General features: G+C 41.3%; 1 protein-coding gene across 1 annotated transcript; it reads left to right on the top strand.

Moving 5' to 3' along the window:
• The first annotated feature begins 330 nt into the window (after positions 1–330).
• Positions 331–27,051, top strand: MAU2 (MAU2 sister chromatid cohesion factor). Its single transcript, XM_029912277.1, has 19 exons — positions 331–717; positions 1,126–1,143; positions 1,407–1,472; positions 2,241–2,336; positions 4,203–4,297; positions 5,615–5,642; positions 6,132–6,287; positions 6,518–6,664; positions 7,827–7,917; positions 8,610–8,713; positions 10,056–10,133; positions 10,782–10,847; positions 11,563–11,646; positions 12,765–12,814; positions 13,079–13,156; positions 13,652–13,763; positions 14,972–15,062; positions 20,223–20,350; positions 22,390–27,051. Exons 1-19 carry the CDS (start codon positions 331–333, stop codon positions 22,462–22,464), a joined length of 1,950 nt encoding a protein of 649 aa, XP_029768137.1. The 3' UTR covers positions 22,465–27,051.
• Positions 27,052–27,694: the final 643 nt, after the last annotated feature.

A 27,694-nucleotide genomic window follows, 5' to 3' on the forward strand; every position in this document is an offset into this window, starting at 1 on the left:
CAGGGTTCAAGACAGGGACTACGACTCCCATGAGACTGCGCGCGGGAAGTCCCGTTGAGAGCGCGCAGTTCTCGCGCGATTTGGCGAGGCCTCCAAGGAGGCGGGGGAGAAGGGGAGTGAAGAACAACATTTCCCATGAGCCTGTTCGCGGAGACTAGGCCCTCCTCGGAAGTGAGTGCCGCTCCCCTGCGCGGGATTTGCTCCGAGTTCTCGCGTGATCTCTGCGCGCCGGGGCCGCCCTGGCCTGTGAGGCAGGCTAGCGACTCCATCTCCCATGCGCCCTTGCGCGGGCAGCCGCTCCCGCCCCCGCGTTGTGGCGGCGGCCCTGAGATGGCGGCGGTAGCTGCGGGTGGTTCGGGCTCGGCGGCCGGGGCGGCCCCTCAGCAGCAGCCGCCGCCGCAGCAGGCGGCGGGGGGCGCGGCGGGCTCGGGCTCCGGGGAGGCCGGCGGGGGCGGCGCTGGGGCCGGGGCGGGCTCGGGCGGCGGGGCCGGGCCCGGAGGCGGGGGCGAGTCGTGGTACCTGGCGCTGCTGGGCCTGGCCGAGCACTTCCGCACGTCGAGCCCGCCCAAGGTGCGGCTGTGCGTGCACTGCCTGCAGGCCGTGCTGCCCCGCAAGCCGCCGGCCCGCATGGAGGCCCGCACCCACCTGCAGCTGGGCTCGGTGCTCTACCACCACACGCGCAACGGGGACCAGGCCCGCGGGCACCTGGAGAAGGCGGTGAGCGGCGGCGCGGGCCGGGGGGTAGCAGGGGGCGAGGGGGGGGCTGGGGGAGGACACTTGGGGCAGGGGAGCGGGGTGCTCACGGGTGGAGGCTGACCGCCACTGGCCACAGCTCCCCCTGCACTGGTGACCAGCTGCTCTCCCCCTCTCTGCCCCAGCCAGCTCGTGACTTGGTGCCCCACTGAGCAGGGGGGCAGGCTGGTGTGGAGATTTTTTGGGTGGGGAGAGTGAAAGATTTCATGCCATGGCGGGAGGCCGTGCCGACTCCTTGACGGAGGCCCATAAGCCATGTTCTGTTTACCACAGACATTGTAGAGTGAGAGAATGGGTGGCCAGGGGACAGTTTCTTAAATTCGTATTGTTGACTCTGCACTAACTACTGTAATCTGTTGTCTTCTCTTACAGTGGTTGATCTCCCAACAAGTATCCTTTCCTGACCGTCTGACAGTAGAACTTTAACAGCTGAAAACTCACTTCCATAGTCTGGGTTTAATGTGAAATATTTCGGCAAACATAACTGGCCAGAGTGAATCTGTTTTAGTATTTTGTGGGTAGTTCTCGCCAATTTCCAGACATGGGCTTCTTGCTTAAATTTTTAAGCTTTGACTTGGCATATTGAGCATTGATTGGTGGATTAATACTTATTGCTACAAAGTTTAATATTTACTTAACTCTGATGCTGCTAGATTCCACAGTTTGAAGATGTTAAATTTGAAGCCGCAAGCCTTCTGTCTGAACTGTACTGTCAAGAGGTAAGTGTATTGAGGCTGCTCCTAAAAAATATGGTACTTGGCTGATCATAAATGCCCTATCGAGGGGATGGAGGGTTTTTGACAATTTACATATATATATTTTTTTTATTGGAACCACATGTGCACACATCATTACAACATACTCCTGATTATGGGTGATCTCTGGTGCAGGGAAGCTTAATTTATGGTGAAGTAATATGGAAGTTCCAAGGTGTTTCAATATATCATGTTTCAGAGTCTGTATCCGTAAAAAGAACAGGAGTACTTCAATATATCATGTTATGCTGGTTGCAATTACTGTTACAATTAAGAAATTCTGTGATAAAATAAGTTTACTGTCCTTACTTATTCCTTTAGTCATGGAGGAAAAGACAGGCTAACTTTTTTTGGAGTTGCCTGAGATACTTTTGTTATGTGCCTTGAATATTTTGGATTAGATTTACTAAAAGGTTTTTAAAAGGGGTCTTCAGTTTTTGCAAGCAAGCCCATTTGTGTTCTCTAGTATGCATTTTTGTGCATGTATGAAGGGTTATATGAGTATACAGATGGATTTATTGACTAATATTGTTCAGCACATCTTTAGAGGACTGCAAGTTTGATTACTCATGTCAATGTTTGTTTTCAGTTTTGTTTGTTTTCTTGCCTTAAGACTTTTAAATTGGGACCAAACCAGAATATCTTTCATTAAATCTCACTGCTTTTAGTGCTGAAGATTCCTTATATAGGTTGGTTTTACTGTTGAATTTAAAGTACATATTTTTATTTCAGAATTCAGTTGATGCAGCAAAGCCTTTGTTGCGTAAAGCCATCCAGATTTCACAGCAGACTCCGTACTGGCACTGTAGACTACTTTTTCAGCTTGCCGTAAGTATTATTCAGGTGCCTTATAAAGCTGCATAAAAGGACTGTGAAAATGGCAGGAAGAAAGTATAATGCACTTGTAAATTTCTAGATTTTTGCAAAGAGGAGAGAATACTTCTGTATTACTGCAGACACAGCGAGGCTTGGGTGTCTGTCTCTTCATCCAGTGGCTGGGACTAGTGGATAGACTGAATTGTCGAGAGTGCTTCATGTTGTACTATTGTGCTAGACTTCAAATGGAGTCTAGTACAGGCCTCCTTGCCTGCATGGGTGATGATGTGGCTAGCAGGAGAAGGGAGGGCGGGATCCTCAGGATTCTAGCAGGGACACAGAATCCTGAGAAAAGGTGGAAGAATTCCCTTCAAAATGTACATAAAACAAAAACCTCCCCATAAAGCCTGACTGGATAGAATAGCGAGTTTCCTACCTGAGGATAGTGTGATAGAAGTGTGGGTTCCACTGTTTTCCACTTGCCCTAACATCCACAGCAGAACTGGGTTAGAAAGTGGAATTACTACAAAGGCTTCAGGTCAACATCAGAAATGTTAATGTCCCTGTTTCGTAAATGTTCTTAGGCATGGCTTCAGTTGAACGTTTAACACAGTACTGCTTTTTAGGCATCATCTGAGAACAATCTTGGAATTAGGAGGTGCGCTTGACATCTTGTCCTTACTTTTGTTGTCCATGTGTTCAGAGGATACTTCTTAACCTATCTATAGGGTATCCCAGCCTGTTAAGATTAGAAGCACATCATATCATCCAAAGAGTTTACAGGCTAACCACGCAGTGAGAGAGGTAGGTCGTGCTCTCTGCTGGACCTGCACAGTCAAGAGAGCGCTGTTCAGCCATATCTCTTCCAAGATATGCCTTTTCTTAGCAGCCCTGTTAGATATGCAGAATACAATGAAGGATGTTTGATAAGAATTGAGGGAATTGATCTTTAGAGGCACTTTCTTTCAAAGGAAGCTTGCCAAACTATTCTCTTGAAGGATGTGTTAACATTCACCTTTACTCCTCTTCTTCCTCTGTTCTGTATAGGCTCAAGCAAATAGCAACAACTTATTTCCTTGAAAATGACTTGTTTGTGTAATTTGAGTTGAGATTTTGAGAGCCTTGCACTTCTGTTAGGTAAACATTTGTCCCTTAATTATCAGTGAGTTGTATGTGTACTTATAGGAAGCTTAACCTCCAGTTATATTCTGTGCATCTGTGAAGGATTCTTCTTAAAACCCCCAAATATGTTGCTGGTATTGTGGCGTGTTTCTTTCTAGCTTCTTTCTGATCAAAAGGCCTGAATTCTTTATTCTGTTACACATTTCACTGAGATGAATTGGCTTTTTGGCTGGAGATTGGGAAAATTCCAATTTCAAAAACTAAGGCTGCATCACAAACAAACAAACAAAAAAAACCCTACTTCACTCTTCTTCCCTGGCCTGGAGCATTGAATATCAGGTGGTGCTCACTGACTTTGTGATAGTGCCTTCCCTGCCAAAGGAACCACTGCTATTGACTGTACGTTAGGTTTAGATTAGGCTGTATGTAGAATAGACCACCTCTACTTTATGATAACTTGGATAAGTGTAAAAAAATGTTTTGAAGGGGATTTTCTTTGAAATGTTGAAGACTTTTTCCAGAAGGGAAATAGGAAAGGTTTCCTGAAAAGGCCTTCTGTTATGTTTAGGTGACATGTAAAGAACTCCTATTAAGCAGTTGTATCAAACTTTAATTTCATAACAAAATATCCAATTATTGTAACAGGAGTATGTACCTAGAGCAAAAAAGGGAAGGAAAAAAAAACCAAAAACCCATAACTGGAAGTTTGAGTCATTAAAAACACTAGCTTGAAAACTATTTTTTTTTTCTCTTCAGCAACTTCACACACTTGAAAAAGATTTGGTATCTGCATGTGACCTTCTAGGAGTTGGAGCAGAATATGCCCGGGTAGTAGGATCAGAATATACCAGGTATGTTTCCTTCACTTACTTCTCCTAATTTATTCTAATTTACATAGAGACACTGGTTGCAAATGAGCTTCTGTAAATCCATCATAATCAAACCAGTACTTCTCATGTATTTTCTCTCTCAAATCTGAGTCTCTTGCTCTCGCCTATCCAAGGCTGCTTGTAGCAGAAAACAAACACCAGCACTCTGCACCAAAGCTCTGGAGAGCCTTATTCTTAAACAGAATTTTGTTTGCCTTCCTCATCTACTCAAATCTTCCCAACATGTAGGCTTTAGCCTTTGGTTCCCTGCAAACAGGGACCTTCCAAGGCCTAGATACAGACCTAAAACCTCACTCTTTAATTCCCTGGCACTGTGATTTGGACTCCTTTTTCCAACTTTAAACTTGCCTTCCTCTTCTAGCTCTGGCAGGACCCTTATTGCTGCTTTGAGTGGAGCCCCGGAGATGGAGGACAATGGGTGTTTTCTGTGGTTTGGTTCATAAACAGCAAAAGTTTGATTAAACCCCTCTTTTCCCACCCCACATATTGTCTTATAATTTACCTTATGTTGCCTCTTTTACGTCAGAGGTACTCTAAGGTCTGTGCTGCCACCACTGGGGTATCCGCACCCAGCCAGTGCACACAGCATGCTGCACAGTAATAGGGGAGGGCAAAATTTGACCAAGGACACCTGTGCTTGATAAATAGGACCGTGGGATGATGGCCTTGCAGAGCAGGCAGGACCTCTTTTAGGAAGATCTCATTTCAAAGGCCCTCAGATGATAGATTGCATGGACTTCATTTACCATGAAAGGGTGAAGGGCTGAGTTGGTTCTATTAGACCAGGGGTAGGCAACCTTTGGCACGCGAGCTGATTTTCAGTGGCACTCACACGGCCCAGGTCCTGGCCACCGGTCCGGAGGGCTCTGCATTTTAATTTAATTTTAAATGAAGCTTCTTAAACATTTTAAAAACCTTATTTACTTTACATACAACAATAGTTTAGTTATATATTATAGACTTATAGAAAGAGACCTTCTAAAAACGTTAAAATGTACTACTGGCACGTGAAACCTTAAATTAGAGTGAATAAATGAAGACTTGGCACACCACTTCTGAAAGGTTGCCGACCCCTGTACTAGACTTTTGACACAGCGTCCCAGGCAGTCTAAGCATTATAAGTGTGATGCCTATACCAATAGCTTGTTTCCTCCGGCCTCGTATAGTCCGTGCTGAAAAGATCTGCAGCAGTCTCTTACCCTGAGTTTTCTCTCATGAGTATATCTTGTTCAGTGTTGTACCTTCTTAGAGCTGTGACACGGTTTTGTTTTATTTCAGGGCACTGTTCCTGCTAAGTAAAGGGATGGTAAGTTGGATATATTTAAGTGTAACAAATAAGTTAATACTATTACTTCAGTTCATACACTTTATAGGGACAAAATAAAGCTATTGGTCTTGAAATTATGTCTGGTTTGAATGTGTGTTGTGTGCCTTCCTTGTGCCAAACATGTTCTGCTTCATTTCCGTAAGCAAGCATGATGTTTGAAATGCAAGTAATTTCATGAAGAAATCAAGCACCGTTAGTTAGGCATATCTCAGATTAACGAAGTTGATTATAATCCGCAAAGAAGCCCTTTTGTGATGCAAGATAAAAGGTCCAGTAACATATAATGACCAACTCTTTTTTAAAAAAGGGTGCCTTTAAAATTAACATCTTAAGTCTACATTTAGGGACTTGAATAAATGAGGCTCGACATTCAAAAGGGGAAGAGCACTCAACAGCTTCGACTCAGCTTCACTGAGCATTTAAGCTGTTTGCTCTGCACTGTTTATACATGGAATGCTTTTCTTATAGCTTCTTCTAATGGAACGGAAACTGCAGGAAGTGCACCCACTCCTTACTTTGTGCGGACAGATAGTTGAAAACTGGCAAGGAAATCCCATCCAGAAAGAATCATTGCGTGTATTCTTCTTGGTGCTGCAGGTGACCCATTACCTGGATGCTGGGCAGGTATGTGAATGATAATTCTGCAAAGTTGCATGTTTGTGAATCAGGGAAAGATTCCTGTCCAAAAGGCTGTGGTGTGTTGTGAAATTACTGCATCAGCTTATGCCTTAAAGTAGACTAAACTCCTTAAGGCAAGGACTGTTAACTGGCTGGCATGTTTACTGAACTATATACATATTCAGGTGTTGTCCCAGATGGCATGACCTGTGTCTGATATAAATCAACTTTCACAGGTGAAAAGTGTGAAACCATGTCTGAAGCAGCTGCAGCAGTGCATTCAGACCATATCGACTCTTCATGACGATGAAATTCTACCCAGCAACCCAGCAGATCTCTTTCACTGGCTGCCGAAGGAGCACATGTGTGTGCTGGTCTACCTGGTGAGAAGCTTTGTTTTACTTAAGCGGCCATTGTTAACTGATGAGGTGTGGGATAAATGTGCTCATTTCATGTCAGGATGAACCTTGTCTCCAGAGTATGATCCAGTGTACAAGCACTTTAATTCTTTAAATGGGTGTGGAATTTGCCGTTATGTATGGACTGAATGCACAGCACAGAGCAAAGAGTTTTTACTTCTGCCCTCCCACATGTACATAGTTCTTCTCATCTAATGCTTGACCCTTGCTCTCCACAGGGATCAAAAAGATGCAGTTCATCCTGTAAGTTCAAACTTACTGAGGTCAGAGTATGGTAACTTATGTGGCTTAAAACAACCAACAGATGGCAAACATGGTCTGAAAGAATTGGCTAGGAGAGCTTGCCATTCTGCACCCTGTTGTAGTGTGTTTTAAATAGTGTTTTTTAATGCAATAGCCTTTTGCTTCTAGAGACCAGAGTGGTCACAAGTAAGCATGAATCTGGTACTCTCAAATTTAGTTCCTAGTGGTCCAAGTCACCACATGGTAAGCTGCAGTTGGCAATCAAGGTCTTTTAAATAGCAGTGGATGCCCTATATTGTGGGAGACTCAGCTTGGAAGAGCAGTTAATTTACATGGAAGTTTAATAATCTATGGAGTTTTGCTCTAGAAAGTGACTTTGTAAAGATGGCATCATGATCATTGTGTTAATTTCCAGATCGATCATCCCTGCCAACTAAACCTGGGATCTGAAAGTCGTGCTGTTTTTTCTAGCTTGTCCATAATCACTGGTAATAAAGGTTTTTCAGGCTGCGTGTTGCTTTGTTGTACTTCTACCATTAGCTTCAAATTCTGGTCTGTGACACCTATGCAACTTTTTAGTCCCTTCAGTAACGGCAGCATTTAAAGGAGTTGTACAAGAAGCCCTGAAAATGAAACGTAGTTAACAATGACATCATTACATGAGCCAAGTAGAATCCAGTTCATTCTCCTAGAGCTATGATGGTTCTTCATGACTGACAGTCGCAGAAGCTTATGTTTTTAACAAAGCAAGGAGATATGACTCCATGTGCCTGAAAATACTTAACTAGACTAGATTTCAGTTTGATGATTGAAATTGTTTTGACTTTGGTTCTGGAGTGTGGCTCTAGACTTTTCAGACCCTCTTTCTTATGTTCTGTGGCAGGTGACAGTGATGCATTCCATGCAAGCAGGATACCTGGAGAAGGCACAAAAGTACACAGACAAAGCACTCATGCAGCTAGAAAAGCTAAAAAGTAAGTATGGGGGTTAAAACTTTGGATGAGCTGCAAGGCACCTTTATCTGGTGCTAACATAAAAATATCAAAAAATGCAATCTACTTGCAAGAACAGGCACCTCTAATGCTATTGATCTGTTCAGGGTTACTTCCATAAGCCTATGTATGAGGATTTACTGCTCAGCTGTAAGAATTTTGCTCTGGTCTGAAAGTTGGTTTATTAAGATCTGAGTCCAGAACAGGAATTCTTTCCCGTACATATTTACTGGTTAGCCTGTTGAGTTATGGGAGTACAAAAAGATTAATTTATCAGTTCGAGCAGTTTTTAAACTGATGTGTGGAATCTTGGCTATCCAAATCACTGGACTCTTCAAGATCTCACTTATTGGAAGCAAAGTCATGATCCCCAGGGGTTCTGCTAAGTGAAGCTTGGATTGCCATTCTTCCCTGATCAAGAGACAATTCTCCTTTTAAAAATAGGCTCACTTCCCCAGTGGCAACTGAAACAGTAGGTGGGAGCAAGCTGGCTTCTCCAATGCCACATAGTTCATATAGACTTCTGCTCAGAAGTCTTTGTGCTGAAGTTATGTTGAACCGTTGGCATGAGGGAAGCTAGCTTTGTAGTAGTTATCTGGGGCCTAGGCTGTGGGGTTAGGATGTTATAGTGTTATATAACTTTATTTCCTGAACTACCCTTGCTTCCCTCTTAGTGTTGGACTGCAGTCCTATTTTGTCATCTTTCCAAGTTATTTTGTTGGAACATATTATCATGTGTCGGCTTGTCACGGGGCACAAAGCTACAGCACTGCAGGAGGTAAAACTGTCTTTCCATGCTTGTTTAATCTTTTGAATATTTATGAATCTTTGCAATAAATGTTAGTTTAAAAATATGGAAATTTAATTTCCAAATAACATGTTCAGACTCTCGCTGGAATCCCAGTAGTCTTAGTGTAACTACTAACATGCATAGCAGTGTCTGGGAATCCTTAAGACACTGACAAGGTTCTTAAGCCTTGAAATTAAACTTCCATCCATACCTCATTTGAGAGCACTTCAGAGATTTTACTCACAGGGTTTTAAAATAGTATAGCTTGCTAATGGCCAGAGCTGAGTTCCAGATACTTTTCCCCTCATCCTCTTTTCTGTCACTCTTAACTCAAACCCATAACTAGAGTTGTCTTCAACTCTTCTTTCCCTTATTTCCACATAGTGTCCACCACGAGGCACTTCAAACTGTGCATATATAAAATCCAACTGTTTCTTTCTATCCAGACAGCTAAAACTGTCATCCAGGGTCTCCTCTCCATCCTGATAGTTCATAAAAAATGCAGTTGAAGATTCATGTTCCTTGTTTGTTCCTTTGATCATGTCATCCCCCTTTTGAATTCTTCCACTGGTTCCCCATTCTCTATTTGACTCAAGCTCAGGCATATTGCACTGGCTTTTCCAGCCCTTCACAACTCTGCCCTTCCCTACTTATCTTTGTCTTGTTAAGTCACGACCTCCTTCTCCCCTCTGATGGTAATACTGGTCTCAGCTTCCCTTTTGTTCAGTCCTCCCCCAAACGTCTGCATTGTCTTCCATTCCATCCCTTATTTATGAAACATGCTTTCTGAATTGGTCCACTGACCTTTCAAATTGTTTAACACTGCCTACCACAGCGCTTAGAAGAAATTAGCCAAGTAATAGTGCCTAAATAAAGGAGCAGTTGGTGATAGTTCATGGGTTTTTTTTTTTGTTTTTTTTTTTTTTAACTCTTTGAATGTTTTGTCCCTCTCTTCCATCTTTTGTCTGTTGTATGTTGTTTTGGATTGTGAGCTCTTCAGGACAGGACCCATGACTTCATGTTGGTGGATAGTGCCCAGCACATGATAGAATCTACCATAAAGCAAATAATTCTGAAAACTAACTGGTGCACGCATCCCAATATGGGGACGAGCATATACACACCGATCTATGTAAGGCTTAGCTTGCAGCGTGTCTGGGCTCTGTTTTAAAGGAAGGGGAAAGGCATAGCTTAACTTAATTTTGAGCCAAGCACAGCAATAAGCTGAATGGCTCTTACAGTTCAGGCAGTTGGGAAGTGGGGGCAGGCTCAGCCTAGATGTAATAAAGAAATAATTGGTTTAATCCTTTAAAATATTTTTTTCTAACAGATCTCACAAGTCTGTCAACTCTGCCAGCAATCTCCCAGATTGTTTTCTAATCATGCTGCGCAGCTACATACTCTCCTAGTGAGTACACACTATTACTGTTGAATTTTGGCCTATACATGGCACCATACCTAGAGTTCCACCTTAATTATTACAGATAACTGTTATAGTGATGCAAACCTCAGCCAGTTTTTTAGACTTGCACCAAGCAAGATCATTTAATCATTTTCTAGAAATCTTGTGAATTGCCTCAATCTGTCTTAAGCAAACACCAAGCATTTTGTAATAGCCGTAGAACTGTTAACTATTTAAACGCTTCTCCTTTAAAAATACAGCACATTTAAGTAGGGGAGCTTTGCAAGTGAACATCCACAAGGTATATTGTATGCTTTAGGGAATGCATTTTGGTAACAGAATAAGCATCAGATGATTCACCGTATGTAGAATTTGTATTTTTAATATTATATGAAACAGATTCTAGGAAGAAATTAACTTTACAATAATGTGATGAGAAGTTGGCAATACAGGAATTACTTGATCTTCTCAAGTGAACCAAACAAAACTGAGGCTTGGTGGTGTCTGGCATAACACATTAAATTGTTTTCCTGTTAATGCCTCATAGCTTCTGGATTTAGTGGATCAGACTTGCGATCATCTCCTTTACTTGCAGAATTGCAATTTTGCTACAATTACTAGAATGCTTAGTCTAAAACGCACTTTCTTTTACAGGGGCTTTACTGCATTTCTGTTAATTGCATGGACAATGCAGAAGCACAGTTTACTACAGCATTGCGGGTAAGATTTAATGCTAAAACTACTTGCTGTAGCTCTATTAAATGTAGAAGTGGGCACAGAATAGACTTACCTTCAATTTCTCTAGGGTCTATCCTCTAGTAACCTTTTATGAAGCAGCCATGGGTATTGCTTTACATCTCCTTGGGTAAGGCAAAGCTATCTTACCCAGTGAAACATCTGAATGGATCATTCCACTATTCCTGTTGAGAGGGGGAGGATTAAGATTTGGGGGGTGCAGAGCCTGAGTGCTTTAATATTCTCATTTGTGCTCGCAACAATCTCTCTTTACTAGAATGTGGCAATATCAGAGCACACTGTGCTCAAAGGGCTGGCTTAGCAGTTCTGTCTCATCCAAACTGAGAGCACTTTAATATGAAGAGACAGACGAGAAACGAAGACGAAGCAGCAAATTCTTAAGGAGCTTGGAATAATGAACCCAAACAAAAAAGCCTCACCACAGGAATGTGGTGTTTAAATGCTGCCTGTCATGTATTTTGCTTTAGAGACTTTTACAGGCTGCTGTTGGGTTTAACATTTATTAGCTTCTCGGAAATGAGTTCTGTGTATGAATGCACTTTTGAGTGTCTAGATGGCTTGGATCTTCTGGGCTGGGCTATTTCTTTGTCTTGTGAGGGCTGTAAACAGGCTGCTTAGTAACGAATACCACTCCAGCTATTTCTGGTTTTAGTCTGTGTTTTATATTCTTCTATTTTAGCTCACCACACATCAGGAATTGTGGGCATTTATTGTGACAAACCTGGCCAGTGTGTACATCAGGGAAGGCAACAGACACCAAGAGGTATGTGTCTGGCTGCTTCTGATCTGTGGCTTTACAAGGTGCATATTTGCAAGAGGAACAAATTTTAGGACAGCACTTTGATTATTCATTCTTGGTGTGCTTTGCCACAAGTGCTTTGCCGGGCAACCACCCATCTGATCAAAGTAGTGTCATTTATTAATAATAATACTTACAGGGGCTTGAGGGTATGAGTTGGCCCAGTGCAGACCATTAAAGGAAACGAGCATTTTGGATCCTTCAGAGAGGTGTAATTTAGATGTCTGAGCACAGCAGTGGGAGTCAGGAACTTGAGTCCTAATCTCAGGCCTGTCACTGACTCCCTCTGTGATCTTGAGCCAGTCACTTGAGTTGTCCATTTCAGTTTCCCTCTGTATCGAAGGGCAATATCTACATTACATGGAGTTTAATGAGTATTAATTAAATGATGGCGAAGTGTTTGGAAATGGACATTTGCAGATGTTAATTGTTACCCACAGAGGACTGATCAACCAACCCTCTTCCCAAAGAAGTTTACATCAACTGTCAAGTATTTATCATTTTGTACAGCAGCATTTGTGTATTCTCTCTAGCACTTACGATTGGGTTCTTTAGCTACTTTTCAGAACAGTACTGTACTTTCAAATGTTATGCTAAGTCTTTTGTGGACAAATGGTACATTGTCAATTTGAACAAGCAAAAGCACGAAGCACGTTAAAAAGGGAAGCTTGGAGAATGAAAATTAGTCAACTTAATTTTTGGCTAGTGTCAGGTTCTGGTTCTTGTTAGTTAGCAAGATGATTCAGCTTTTGGATTTCAAGCACTCCAGTCATATGTTTCCATTAAAAGTCTTTCCAGTTAAATTTGAAGTTTCATGCTAACACTTACAAAATCTAAAAAAAATAGAAAATTGTTCTTTATAAACCTGATTTTTAGGGCCAATATTGAGCTGATGGTACCCTTCCAGCGTTGGAATGTTCCATCCTGTGTTCTGGCCAGTAACAGCAAATGTTTGCTTTGTTTTTTATATAACTTGCAGCATTCTGCTTTATGTACTGCTCCCATGAAAACATTTGTATCCCATACTGTAAGCTAATACTGGTTAGAAACAATTTTTTTCCATTTCTGTTTCTTGACTACAGCTTTACAGTTTATTGGAAAGGATAAATCCAGACCACAACTTTCCTGTAAGGTAAGGATTCTGGATATCTTCTAAATGCTATTTTTGCAAGGGTGTTTTTGCCTTGTAAAATTCTTAAAATAAAAAAAAGCATAGCATGAAAAGCAAATGATCAGCTTTGATGTCAAGGAAGGGGTGCTTACAGTTTTTTCAATCATTGGCGCAAAGAGTTATGCTTTGATTATGAAATGGAAAATAAATTCCTAGAATGTATCCTGCATCACTCATCTAATGATTGTAAAACTCCTGGATTTAAGTTTATCGCTTTGTCCCCAGCTCTCACTGTCTCCGAGCAGCTGCTTTCTACATCCGAGGACTGTTCTCCTTCTTCCAAGGAAGATACAATGAAGCAAAGTGAGTGCAAAGTCAGTGCCACTTGGAAGGGGTGAGCGAAAGGGACCTCTTCCAGGCCTACCAGAATCCTTCTCCCCTTGAATTTGTCCAGACTGATTTTAATACTTGCTGTTTGTCTAAATAGGATTGACAAGCAGTTTAGGGAAATTCCCCTTTCGATTTTCTTCTCTACAGCTTTGAATTTCTACTAATGACAATATCTAGCACTCTTCATTGGTAGATCTCAAAAGTGCTTTACAAATGTCTGTATTGTAATCCCCATTTTACAGATAGGGAAACTGAGGCACACTGCGGGGACGTGACATGCCCCAGGTGTCGCAACCAACCAGTGTCAGAGCTGGGAGTAGATCTTAGGTCTCCCGAGTCCCAGTATTTGCCTCTTGACTTCCACAGTTAGTCTTTCTGTTCTGGATTATGGTTATGACACGTTTGTTACATATTAGAAGGAAAAGAGAATGTTTTATAGAATGTTTTATTTTTGTTCTGTTTTGGTAGACGATTTTTGCGGGAGACACTGAAAATGTCAAATGCAGAAGACTTGAACCGATTAACAGCATGTTCTCTTGTACTCCTGGGTCATATATTCTATGTGTTAGGGAATCACAGGGTAAGCCTTTACAGTCTTCAGTATTACTACTGAGACCCTTGTTTTACTTGCTATTTGCCAAAAAAAAATCAGTGGGTTTTGTAAAACTAATCTGTTTTAAGAGTCTCATACATAGCAGTATCCTACCTAAAGTGGGCAGCGTATTGACTTTTCAATTTGTGATTTGCATGTTTAATGGTACATTGACAAAGCAGTGACATTTGCAATCTATTTCAGAAGATTGTATTTTTGTAATGTTTAAAATCACTTGAAAAGAGGATCGAAGTAGAGGAGAAATGGTTTAAACTGGATTATTTTGGAAAGGATTCTGAATTCAGATCCTCAATTTTTTTTTTTTTTAAATCCTCATGCTGTGGCAAGCTGATGCATGCCACAGCATGTTTTCCCTGATGTGCCCAGTAGATGTACTCCAATTCCTATTGTGTTGAAAGATCCTAGACCACTTTAGACTATTTTAGGGGGTACCGTCCTACCTCAGAAACACAGCCACCTCCTGGGTTGGAACGTGGCAGCCATTCTGTGATTATCAAAGTTGTTTCAATTTCAGCAATAACTTAATATTTATAATTATTGGTGATTGATATATTGAAACAAAATCCTTAATAGGTCACTTGCTTTAAAGTTACTAGTCTTAATTGGCCCCTTGTATAGTGTAGCCCTTCTCTACATCTGCCATCTCTCAGTCCTCCTTTGCTTTTCTTATGCATTAGGGAGCTGTAAACTTTAATTCTGAACTTCCTATATGTACTCTGTCAATCTGTCATACACATAATGTATAGACTGTGTGTGTTCAGGTGTTTGTACTCTCTTCTGAATAAATCCTGATATCTGGTGCTTGGATTTAGTTTGCTGCAGCAGATCCAGTAACTGATGAAATAACAAAACTGGAGTTATATAGAAGAATTATAATCTCACATGAGATTGGCTCTAATAGCCCAGGAGTGATGCTGTCTGTCATGTTACTGCATAGGTGAAAATTGCCCTTAGTAGATCTTAACTAATACACGAGAACAGTGTTGGGTTAAGAGTTAGCTAGATATTCTATCTGGCGGTGGATATCTTTGGGTGGGGGGGCGGGGAGAGCTGGGGGACTGTGAGCATTTCATTGTGACACTTATTATATAAATTTTATGGGACATTTTTATACCTTAAAGAAAAATATCTGTAGCTACAATGAGTGTTTGACCTTCATATGCATTCTCGACTAGGAAAGTAATAATATGGTGGTACCAGCCATGCAACTTGCTAGCAAGATCCCAGACATGTCTGTGCAACTATGGTCTTCAGCTCTGCTGCGAGGTAAGTTAGTCAAAGTGTTGCTCCTATATGTCTGTATACAAGACAAGTAGCAAGTTGAGTTCTCAGGATTGGGGAGAGGGAAAAGACAATGCTTTTCGGTTTTAATGCTTACCAAGAAGCTAGTGGCATAAACATCTTATGTACTCAGTTTTTTTAGGAGTGTGTGTGTGTCTCGAAGACAAGAAATGTTAATTTTATGACCAGATATGCTCATATTTAAAGTGCGTGGAAATCAGGTGCTTCTTCCAGTCACTTGAGTGTCAAAAATCCTGACTATCAGTCTTGCTGTGCAGCAACTCGCATGTGCTAATGTCGCCTCTCATTTGCAGCTGTGCACACTTGATGCCCTGATTTTGGGCAGAATGATCTTGGCCAAGATTTTCAAAAGGGATAGATTGATTTTGAATGTCCAACTTGCCACCTTAAAGGGGCTTGACTTTCAGAAAGTTCTGAGAACCATCCTCTGAATATCAGCCCCACATAGTGTCTTCAGGTGGGCACCCAAAATCACTAGTCACTTTTTAAATCTTGGCCTTTGGTGTATCATTGGAAGCCTGTAATTTTTAAGAAATTTTTCTCCCCCTTTTTCAGACTAATGCACTAGCTCCTAACTGTTCCCACTATCAGCCAACTTGTATGCTGATCTTGTTTGCCTAGTAATAACACCACCTGTTAGTCACTAAAGAGGTGCGATTCCCAGAGGAGAAAAAGATCAGGATACATTGGCTGACAGTGGGGACAGTTATGAGCCGGTGCAGCACAGTCTGAAAAAGAGGGGGGAAATGGTTGAGTGGCTTTTCAGTGCCTGATAGCAGAAGTGGTAGTCTCAAATCTTAATGTCACCTTTTCTAGTTCAGCATTAGGGTTCAAAGTGAAAGAAAGGAAAGGAAATTAAACCTGGAGGGAGAGATGGTGGTCAAGTGGGAAAAGAAAAAAAGTAAACCCCAAGAAAATACCAGGTGGTTGCTACTGGCTGTTCTGGGAGCCTACTGAATCTTTAACCTTGACACCAGCCCCAGATTTTTTGGATGCCGAGGTCACCCCTGCATGTTTTGCTACAGCAGTAGAATCACTAATGCCTGCAGTTCATAGTGTCTCTTCATGAACATCTTGCAAAAGGGGTGGGATAGAATCTTGTATTGCTCTCTAGCAATCCCATGTGGCTAGCACAAGAGCAGCGTTAAATTAATCCACAGAGAGGTTGATCTAGTTCTTGACTAGAAAGGCAGGTTAGCCTGCTGCGAGGGTGAATGAATAGGCAGGATTCTAGAGGATATTTTCTCCTTGTATGTAGTTGATTCTCTCACAAAGTATCCCTTTTTCAACATTATTCTCTGTGCTTCACCCTGTCCTGTGTCCTGGATACTGCAAGCATTGATTGTTTCACTTCATAGTTTCTGCTGCTGTCAGAGCGTTCATAAATAGGGCGGGGGAGACTGTTATACCACATCATACATAAATATCATTTAATTTGACTCCCACAAGACCCAGGATGCTTTGTACAAATGTTGACTAGTTTCTTGGCAGACAGTTTTAATGCTACAGTTGACTTACCCTGCAGCTTCAATTTAATATAAATAGTCATGTTACTACGAAAACTGTGCTGCACATTAAGCGCTGCAGGCAAGAAAGGCCAGACTTACATTCTCCTGTTTTCCTGCTGCTTTGGTTAAAAATGTCTTCTGGGCAATTGAAATACTTTTCTAATTTGTAGGTGAGTGTCGCTCTTGTGTGAGGTGCATTGATAGCCCTGGAGACCGACACCCTCGATTTATCCACAGTCCGGGTGCAATATAAGCTTCCCCCACACTGTCCCATCAATGTGCCTTATCCAGGCCTTGGAGAGACCTCGAGTGGAGAGGGGAACTCTGTCTCAATGGCTGTTACCTGCTGGGACTGCCTACAAGAGGTCCACTTGTTTCTTGATGTGGTTACTTGTCCACTAGTAACTAGCCTGTGACCCACTAATTTACTGCGAATAGATTGCTGAACAGTCAGCCATCTGATAGTACCATTTTTCAGTCACTAGTCACCTGGATTAAGATTTTCCTCCTGTCTGCAGTTCTTGTATGTGATTACAGGTCTTTCATAAAGTTTCTTTCAAGGAAATGGCAGTCACCTTGAAATAGATTAAAGCTCTTCAGTAATGGGGGATGAGAGAGCCATACACATGGACAGTTTGTGGAATTGCTCATACTAAAAAAACAGCCCTGCGTTAGTACACTAGAATGTGACAAAATATTTAGGAGTCAAATCAGTATGATGGCAAAATACACCACACCAGAGGCTCTCTATCTTGGCACTGTCATCCTGGTAATATTATTATTATTTTTTTTTAAACAAGATGCTTAAGGGAGAGTTTGATTTCTAATAAGTATCGTATTCACTGCAGGATAGCACTGCTTCAGGTTTCTGATAATAGAAGATATAAGAATTCTTCTTTTTGCTTAACTGAAGATTATTTGTGCATAATGATAGCTACCTATTTAGCTCTGGTTTCCCTTTTGGACCACAAAAAAATGCAACTTTACTTCATAAATTCCTCCTGTGTTCGCATCATAGAATTGCTGATGAAAAAGCACTTGGCTACTAGTCACTGAGAGTACCCTGGCAAAATGGAAGTATTATGGGCAAATTGGTACCCTTAAGAGCTGGCCCTTCCACTTTGCTCTGCATGGCATTTTGAAATTTCACACAACTATTAACACTGCAGTGCTCCTGCCTACCTTTGACCTTTTTCTACACCTCTTCCTACTTCCTCAGCTTGTCTAGCATGGGCCTCCTCTTCATCACTTTTCACGATGTTACCTCTGTTTGGGGTGAGAGCCTTCTTCACTGCAGTTCCTCACATTGGGAACAGCCGTTCTGTATTTCTGGGCCTTGCTGATTCTCCATCTGTCTTCAAATTGCATTTGAAAACTTATATTTTTCTCTTGTGAACACAACAGATTCAGATAACTTCAGATGTATTTTAACTTTGGAAGTGGAATATGGTTTAGCTGAAACTACGTATTGAAACACTACAATGAGAACCTATTCTGTGTGTGCACCAACTTCCATCCTGCTTAAGAGTGTCATAGTGATAAGAATTTTCTGTATAAACGGAGATATTTAGTATTGAAACTAAGTTCTTCAGTCACCTAATATTAGAGCAGCCTGCAAAATCAAATGGATTGTGTATGTTGTTTGGGGTTGAGGGGGAGACTGGCAAGCATCTTTGGCAGAAACTGATCTCAGGAAAGGCAGAATCCAAAGTGGGTAATGCCTGGGATGTGAAGTGAAGGCAGCTATGACTGCTTTCCCCAAGCAATGCCAAAAAGATGCTAATGACAAATGTGGAGAGAGACAAAGCTACTAGAAGGGGCACTAGGCACCGTGACTCCTGTATGCAAAGTGCTACTGTCCTCCACCAGACAGCGCTTCATAATGTGAGAGCGAGAATTGTGTTGTGAGGCTCTTTTGGCGCAAGTCTGAGCTAAAAAGGGATGAACTAGTTTAAATGAGCAAACATTACATACGGTAAGACTGTGATGCCAAGTTTCAGCCTGTAGTGAATTAAAACAGCGCAGTTTTAAAGCTCCACAAAATGTGAGTTTTGTAATAGAAAATTATAACTCAACTTCTATTAAAATCAGCTCTACTGTCAGGTTAATATAATTCCTTGTAATGACCAAGACATGCAGTCGCATGCTTTTTTCCCAATAGATGGCACTGTAACCTAGGCACACTGTCAAAGGTTGACAACAAGCAGGTATTTTCTGTTCAAGTAAAAATTACTGGTCCTTGTGGCGCTACTGGCATATTGTCCATAGAGGTTGAAAATAAAAAGAGAATAAATGTTGAGATGAGCACAAATAAAAGTTTTGAAACAGGGAAACTTTCTCCTGCCCTCTCATTGTGCAGAATAGAACAGTGCAGTAGTGGGGAATGTGAGATGTGGCTGGTGTAATAGCATCAAGTATTTTAGGCATATTTTGTTAAATATTTTTTATTTTATACAATATCTAAGATTAATCTGCCCTCAGATGCAAGTGTGCAGTTCCTACTGAAGACACTGGGCGGGAGCGCCTATGAGGGTAGAAGTTAGCACCAAATGTAACTTTTGGCCGTTTTGGTCCAATTCTGTCTGATCTTGCCTTTCCATTAAGTAGCTGAGGTAAAAGCACTTGGAGTACATCTTGTCATGGTAGTTATCACAGAGTGCTTTAGAATGAGTTGTAGACTAATAAGAAAAGTAAATTTTTGTTATAAAGGGCCATCAGTTTCAAACTCACCTTTCCGTCTGAATGATCTAACTGCTCTAGCTACAGATATCACACCAGCGTTACCAGGATTGAAAGAGGGAGTGTTTTCTGTCTTTTCAGTTTGTTTACTTTGTGCAGTAGACAGTACTTAAGCTGGAAGCCTTAGGAGTTAAGTGTCAAACTCCCACTGAATGGTAGTAGAATTTAAGAGCCTAATTTCCCTGGGTCCCTTTGAAAATTCCAGCCTTTGGCCTGGTCTACACTAAAAGTTAGGTCCACCCAGCTACATCACTCAGGGGTATGAAAAATCCATATCCCTGAGCGACATAGTTAAGCTGATCTAATCTCCAGTGTAGGCAGTGCTAGGTAAATGGAAGAATTATTTTTTCAACCTAGCTACTGCCTCTCGGGGAGGTGTTTACCTATGCTGACAGGAGAACCCTTCCCGTTGGCGTAGGTAGAGTGAATACTGAAGCGCTAAGGCAGTGCTGCCATAGTGGTGCCACTGCAGTATTTCTAGTGTAGACTAACCCTGTGTCATTATTTTCATTGTTCTCCCTTGCTGAAAATAACTTTATAAACATCCCTAGTGTAGCAGAAACACCATTAAACTTCTCTGAGGAGTTGCTATAAAAGTATCAGAGCATACTATTTAAAGGGCAGACTTTTTGGGGGGTGGGGATGATCAATTTAAAAAACTTTGGATTCAGTGTCCCTTGAAAATGACTTTTTTTTTTATAAAGTAGGGGACAGGAAGGAAGTTCCACATGGGGCTACACAAGTGATCTCCTCTTCCTCCAGCCAATACAAAGGGGCATTCTTAAGCAATTAAAAAATGCCATCTGCCCAAACTGTCAGCCATTTAATCTTTCTCTCAGTACAAAAATGTGACACACTCCACTTTTTTCTCTTTCAGATCTGAACAAAGCCTGTGGAAACGCAATGGATGCTCATGAGGCTGCACAGATGCATCAGAACTTTTCACAGCAGCTTCTTCAGGACCATATTGAAGCTTGTAGTCTTCCAGAACACAACCTAATTACGGTAGGTAGTCTTCCTCTTTCACCGTGCAGTGTGTGTAAAGCAACACACTGATCTCTTCTCTTGTCTGCCACCCCTGTCCCCAACACACAAGTGTCACGGAGTGTGGGGGGACACAAGGCCCTGCACCCCCGGCTTCCTGCGATTCACCATGACTCTCAGCCAGCCAGTAAAGCAGAAGGTTTATTTAGACGACAGGAATACAGTCCAAGACAGGTCTTGCAGGCACAGACAACAGGACCCCCCTCAGTTAGGTCCATCTTGTGGTCCCAGGGTGCCCCAGCCCCCTTGCGAGGTCAGAGGCCTGTCTGCCTCCCAGCCAGCTCCTGAGACTCTGCCTTCAGCGATCCCTCCCACAGCCTTTGTTCAGTTTCCCGGGCAAAGGTGTCACCTGGCCTCTAACCCCTTCCTGGGTTCTCATGTTACATGCTCAGGTATTCTCCGTCGGTCAGTCTCCCATCCCCCAATGCAGAGTATCCTAGCCACACTCCCCTGTCAGCATTCAAAGACCACATTAAGAACAGTCCCAGTTCGTCACAACAAGCATCTCAGTAATCTCCAAACTTCAGGCTGCTTCCTAATATTCATAATGGACTGATAACAGGAAAGAGAAATGGAGATCAAATTAATGAGTTAACTTTGGTACAGGTTGTTAGGTTGGTGATGTCTTTATTTCTCAAGTGTGCTTTTCCCTGAGTGTCACATGATTATTGCATGAGCAAAGTGGTTTTTGTAACCCATCATCTGGTTCATTTTACTTACAGTTCTTGCTTTCAAAAGCAAGAAACTACTTATGTTCTGGATATATTATTAGGTTATGGTAGTGCACCCAGATCTTCAATCTGAGAGTGATATTGTCTTGTACATTGCAAGAAATATCCACTACTGTTGACATTTTCTGTGCCTAAATAGAAATGTCTTTGGTTTAATTTCACATTTTGTATCTACACAGACATTGCCATAAACTGATTTTTTTTTCCACCCCTTTGAATGTGCTAATCTTCTGAAGCCACTTAGATTCACTTCTAACAGAACTAAATACAGTGTCTTAATTTGGAATCCAGAGAATTACCTTAACCTCTGACTCCCTAACTTTGACTGTATCAGTGTCAAAATGTTTTGACACTCAAATTGTTTTGAAGAGGTAAAGAAGTCAATCCAATTTGTTTTTTAATTATTAATTTAAATGTCTTAACTTTCTGGGGACCAAATGAGAGGGAGAATGGAAAGAAATCATTTAATTGCTTTGTCTGCAGTAGGTCCCTTTAGAGATTTCCCAGGGGTGGGAATGCTTGAGATATAACCTCTTGTTTACAAAGATGCCCATAGCAATTGTGTGATTTCCAGGAGCATGTGTACAAAACCTGCAATCCCAGAGGACACAGATTTCAGTGATAGTGCTGTGCTAATGACTTCAGTTTGATGTCGACCTGCATTGCTGAGCTTTTCATAATCCATGTTCTGATTGCATAGGCTAGATAGTGTGATTGGAAAAAATGTATATTACAAAAATTAATTTTCTGTCTCAGCAGACTTTGTAAAATGTAAAACACCCAAATGTATTAAGATGGGTGAGGAACAGGCCTTTATTGAATTTAATTTTGGTTGTAGCTTGAACATTTTAATGGACTTGTACAGACAAACTCAACTTGGGGCCCTATTCATCAAATCTGTACTTGTGTGAGTGGTTTCAGGATTGGACCTTCACATTCTTATGGGAAGGAACAGGAAATACATTCACTCAGTAGCCTGTCAATCCTAGGTCAAATGAAATAAGAGACCAATGTCTGAAATTAAATTGGACCCAGGAATGACTGGCAGTTTGAATAGCAGCATTTTGTTTCTGTAGTGTTGCCTAGTAATGGACTCCTGGCTGATAAAAATCAAACATTCTGGTTCTCAACTACTTTTGATGCCCTGATTTTTATTATCTCAGTGTGGTAAATATTATGTGGCTAACTCTTCATTTCTGACCTTGCTGTGATTTTTTTCCCCTCCCATGTAGTGAATATAGGTTTTTCATATTGTATGTTATCTTTCAGTGGACAGATGGACCGCCTCCTGTACAGTTCCAGGCTCAGAATGGACCCACCACCAGCCTGGCCAGTCTCCTGTGAAAGAGGAACTACCAGGACAATGCTTAAAAAATGTAGCCAAAATGGGGGGGGAACAGAACATTTTCCCAAAAACTTTTCTGCAAAGAAGAAAAAGCAAATTCCTCTTCTAGCAAGGGCCTCGTAGGAAATGGATTGATAATCACATAATGTACATTTCATAGACTTACAAAGCGAGAAGGGCATTTTAAGCTGCTTTTATGTAGCCTGTGTGAACATACAGCTAGTTTGTGTGTATATTCACAATCTGGTTTTAACTTGTTTTCCTCTTGTCCAGAATTAAGGTTTAGACAAAGAGGAACACTTGTTCCTTAAATTGGCTAGATGTTTGTTTTTAAAAAAGACAATACCAGAAAATGAAGAATGTATTCAGATTGGAGCAGTGATCATAATCTAAATATTTAAACCCTACCTGAAATGATGCATGTCTGCTTTTATTGTTTTCTGTGCTCTCCACTCCCTGGGAATAATTGGATAGAATCATGACTAGCCATGGGTTACAACAAGCTTCAGCAGTTGGTTCATGAAGTGGCATCCTTTCTTCTTCTTCTGTATCAAGGCTTTGAGAGTGCCAAAAGTATTGGAATCCCATCATGAAGGTAAAAATTAGCTCATTTACTAGGTAGACTGTTGAAGAGAGAAGCAAAACAAAGTGTGTGGTTTAGGGTAAACAGTTCCCAAATCTGACATGAATATCTGTATAGAAGAGGCTTACAACAGAATAACACATGCACCTGGGAAATCTTGCGTTTCCAAATGATTTTCCATCTGCTGGGCAACTTTTCTGTTTTGTACCTCAAATTTTGGAACCCTGCTGCTGTGAAGTTACTGTGTTTCTCTGTGTGCTGTCCAGCTGCCTACCAAAATAGGAAAGATGTCACAACTCAGTCATTTCCATTTTGCGGAGTAGAGTTTGGCAGTTGTTAATTCTGTGGAGCAGTGTCAACAGCTCAGAGTGGGGATTCCAACATGTTGAGTGCAGAATGGTGTAAAGGTCATCAGACAGGGTTAAATGTGTTTCCTCTTTTTGAAACACATTTAATTCTGCATATTTCATGAGAAAAATACTTAATTGTTAAGATTTCTAATCAAATGAGTACTGCTGGTATTCCAGTAATACCGGTAGGTTTTTTAAAGAAATGCTAATCTTATGTTTGGGGCAACTTTCTGACCTTAAAATTGTTGAGTCTAGCAGGAGTGTATTTGAAACTTGTCTCTTGGGGTGGTTCTTCTCCTATTTAGCAATCTGGCATCTGCCTGATTGCATATTACTTGCCTTCTAGAAATCAAAGTCTACTACTTGACCATTGAGCGATATATGTATTTTTTTTTAAATGGGACAAAAATCTGTTTTGTCCTTGTAATGATGGGGTTATGTGATCCTTCTGCTTGCTGTACTGCAGCTGTTTAACCTCTGTTCTCAGAGCTGTGCTGATGCACAAGCCATGGTAATTTTAGGCTTCGTTAGATGCACAGCAGGGGGAAGATGGTTGTCTCCAAAACTGATAGGGGGAGATGCTTCAGTTTCAGACCTGCAGAGCAGTAATTGATGCAGCATAAACTTAGTTTTTTTCCAGAACTCGGAAGATAACAGCATCTTTGTGAGCTGACAGGACTTTATGGGTACTTTTATGCAAACAAGCATCCTTTATTTCTCATAGTTATACAAATAGAAACAACATTTGTGATTGTGTTGATTTAAAAGAAGAGACAATATCTCCAGTGTATGTCGTCTGCTTTTTTTTTTTTTTGGCCCAGACTGGAATGCCGTTCTTGTACCCAAGTAGGGTTGTGCCAGTTGATCATGAGGAACGCTACCTAGAGTATACTTTGCTGAGTTCCTTTGAATTATATCACTGACACTTATCACAGTGCAGCATTCCCATGAAGGGTCCCAGATTGAGAGCTCTGGGGACAGAAATCCTTTCTCCTCATAAGACAGTTTTGGCAGCAGCACTGCAAGCTTGCACCACAGTACCATTGTGGCCTCAGTTCTCAACAGGTGGATTCTGTCGCTGGCCTCTGATAGGACTGCCAGTAAAGGTGCCAGATTGTGGTATGGATATCTGCCACTAGGAAGGGTACTGGCGCAATAGACTTTTCACACTGGCAATCAAGCAGCTGTCACTGCAGTCACTTTGTCTGGATTTCAGCCAATGATGTTCAGGTGAATGGTGCCATATTCCATGTGCCATCCAGACCCCTGTCTTCTTTACTCTGGGGCATGAAGCAATTAGTCTTTCTCATACATCTATGGCCGGATTTCCAAAAGTGCTGAACAGACACCACCTCCCATTGAAAAACTTATGGAAAGTGGCCATATTGTCAGTGGTGGTCAGCACCCCACCCCACCCTCATGGTTCTCAACTTCTGGTTGCTGACTTGTCTTAAAAATATGCCTCCAGTTCTGGGTGCTGGTCAGTTGAAAATCCTATGAAAGAATCTTGGTTTAGAAATGTTTATACTTTGCATTTGGATGTGTGTTAAAGAATGGAGCCTTTACAAAATGGGGTGGGAGTGTGTGTCTCTCTGTCTTGGTTTCTCACTGATAGGGAACATTCTTGTCTGTAATGTAATATTCAAATTAATACAAATATTTTTAAATAATTCCCTTCAAAGATCGGCCTATTCACAAGCACTGTTCCTTTGCCTGCCTTCTTGTCATCCACCCTAAGCTCTTTATTCACCTATCATGTTCCCATTCGACTGAAAGAAATCCATTATAAATGTTAGTCAAATGCCTCTTCTGTGAAGCAGTGTGGAGGGGAGGAAACAAAACCATTAGGGATGGTTCACACGAAGGGTCTCCAGACAAGCCAGGCATGTTTACTTGAGTCTACGCAGGTACGTTGCCTCCTGTGGCATTACTGCCTTCAAGCTTTCAGGGGAAGCTATTGTGCCCCAAAGTCTTGAAAGTAGTTTTAAAGGCTATGGGTGATGAAGAGGCCGTGTATTATCCTCTGTGCAGCTCTTCAGTTTGCAGAGGTGATTTTCTAGCTTCTTGTTGGCAATACCATGGCACATATGGATTGCTTTGTTCTATTGGTAGAAATTATAGAAAGCTTGTTGTAAAGTGATAGAAAATAACAATGGGAAGTCCACCTGTTACCTGACTAGCCAACACTTGCGTCTACATAGGAGGGTGGTGCTGCATTTCCAATCTTCTCTGCACAGAATGGCATGCTTGTTCATATCTTTTGACAACTGATGTATCACCCACCATAGGTCCCTCTATTTGAATTCAAACTCCCTTCCCTTTTCTCCTGCCTTCTTCCCGTGTGCAGAATTTCACAAACTGTGTAAATTTGAATTAACCTGGTAATTTTGTATCTCTGAAACTCAATGTACATTTGCTACAATGTACAATGCTTTTTGACTACACTTGTGTATTAAATTATTTAATAGTTATATTTGCTTTTCAATACATTTTGTATGTAGCACAGATTAAAATAAGGGTCTCAAACTTAAATTCTTCCTAATTTTAAAATGCATAGTATCTTTGGTCATCTGTATGTCAAGATGAACAGAAAACTAGAAATTTACATTTTAGAAATATTTTTTGGTTAAATGCTTGATCTGACTTTAAATTGATTTGATCAACACTGCATAGTTCTAGTCTTCAGACTCCTGTCCCTTAATTCCCTTTATATGAAACATACACAAAGTCGTTTTTATGAACTTCTTAAAAAAAACTGTACAGTTTCTTTAGCATTTTTAAATGAGTAGTAAAACTTATACAGAAACATTTAATCATGGTCATGTAGATAGTGTAAAAACTTCAATATGTATAGACAACGCAATCTGAAACAGTGTTTGCCTATTATATTTTCATTTCCTGCAGTACAGACTTCAGAGAGGTTTCAGCTAATAAATTTCATACTTGGGAAAGACCATTTAAATTAGCTCACGGTTTCTTGAAAAAGTAGATAGGAACTTTATTCCCCTGGGGTGCGCGCGCACGCAAGCAGAAATGTATGATGGTACAACAGTGTTAGAGCCTTGAGTTGTTATGCTACCTATAGACATATGCAGTTCAGCACTCTGTTGTTTTACCTCTTTGATTTCAGTTTTTCAATTTACCCAGAGAATGGATAGTTAATTTTCTTTTATGACAAATTCTAATTCGTATACCATCTTGCTTTAATGTACAGGGGTGCTGACAAAACTACATATCACACTAAATTAACCTGATTAGCATTTATAATATAGGGCATTCATGCCACAATTATGGAAGCTCTTTTGTGTCAGAGGGGTGGAGCAGGGAGCTGATCAGTATTTCAGTCTGTACAGAAAAACCTTTGGTGAAAACAACAAAGTGAAGTATTATTTGTCTGTGCTGTTCTGCTGTCTGTCTGAGCAAGTGATTCGAATTATTTGCTGCAGTGAAATGTTAATGATCGATTGGGTTTGTACAATGTATTGTTTGTGTTTGTAGTTCTCCCTAAATACCAGGACTACTACTTCCATCTAACACTGTAAGTACAGTAACTGATGTAAGGAGACGTAACTTTAGGCATTAGTTTGTTGCGTTTGGTTCCTCTCGTTTTCTATATTAGAAGAATTTTTAATAAAGTTTAATCTGACCTCTAATTAATTTTAGTAACTTGTAAAATACTAATTCCATTAGTTGTAGGTAACTATGACTACTAAGGCCTCTTATATGGAGGTGGTGACTCAACCCATTCTCAGGATCTGCTGTTGAAAGTTGTTTAAGGTGCTGCTGCTTTGGGACAAAACACTGTTCAGAGAGCCGTGCCCCAGCAGGACCCCAGCCCAGTACATGCAAAGAGGTGATGTGGCAGCATGCAGGGAGAAGGACCAGAACAGCACTATGCATGGAGGTGGAGTGCTGCTCAATGTGATGCTGCCCCTCATTTTGCTGCTGTTGAGGGTTCCTGTCTCAGGGTGTGAACCTGGGGTTTCATGACAGGATGCTAAAAATGCCTGAGCCTGGTCTATGCTGGCATTTACACAATAGCACTGGTGCAGCTGCTCAAAATTGGGTACAAAACTTTATTATGAATGCAACTCTAGGGCCTGTTAACCTGGCTGATGCCTAAGCTAACAAGGTTCTCCTAACATGGCTATGCTTTCCTTGATTGTATAATATAAGGTTTCAGTGTGTGTTGTAGTTGAGATGGACTGCCCAATGTGTTTTTGGGCTGTCCCCTTTCACTCTCTCCATTCATCTGAAGCAACGAGACTAAAAAGGAATCCAGGGAGGATGGATGAG

The sequence above is a fragment of the Terrapene carolina genome, unplaced genomic scaffold, assembly GCF_002925995.2.
Source record: "Terrapene carolina triunguis isolate 2854851 unplaced genomic scaffold, T_m_triunguis-2.0 Scaffold194, whole genome shotgun sequence".
Taxonomy (NCBI): Eukaryota; Metazoa; Chordata; order Testudines; family Emydidae; genus Terrapene; species Terrapene triunguis.

Excerpts from the sequence above, each read along its gene's own strand:
- MAU2 (XM_029912277.1), top strand. The coding sequence starts at position 331 with ATGGCGGCGGTAGCTGCGGGTGGTTCGGGCTCGGCGGCCGGGGCGGCC. Across the intron at positions 8,714-10,055 it reads AAGCTACAGCACTGCAGGAG|ATCTCACAAGTCTGTCAACT; the intron begins GTAAAACTGTCT and ends TTTTTCTAACAG. Across the intron at positions 13,157-13,651 it reads GGAAGATACAATGAAGCAAA|ACGATTTTTGCGGGAGACAC; the intron begins GTGAGTGCAAAG and ends CTGTTTTGGTAG.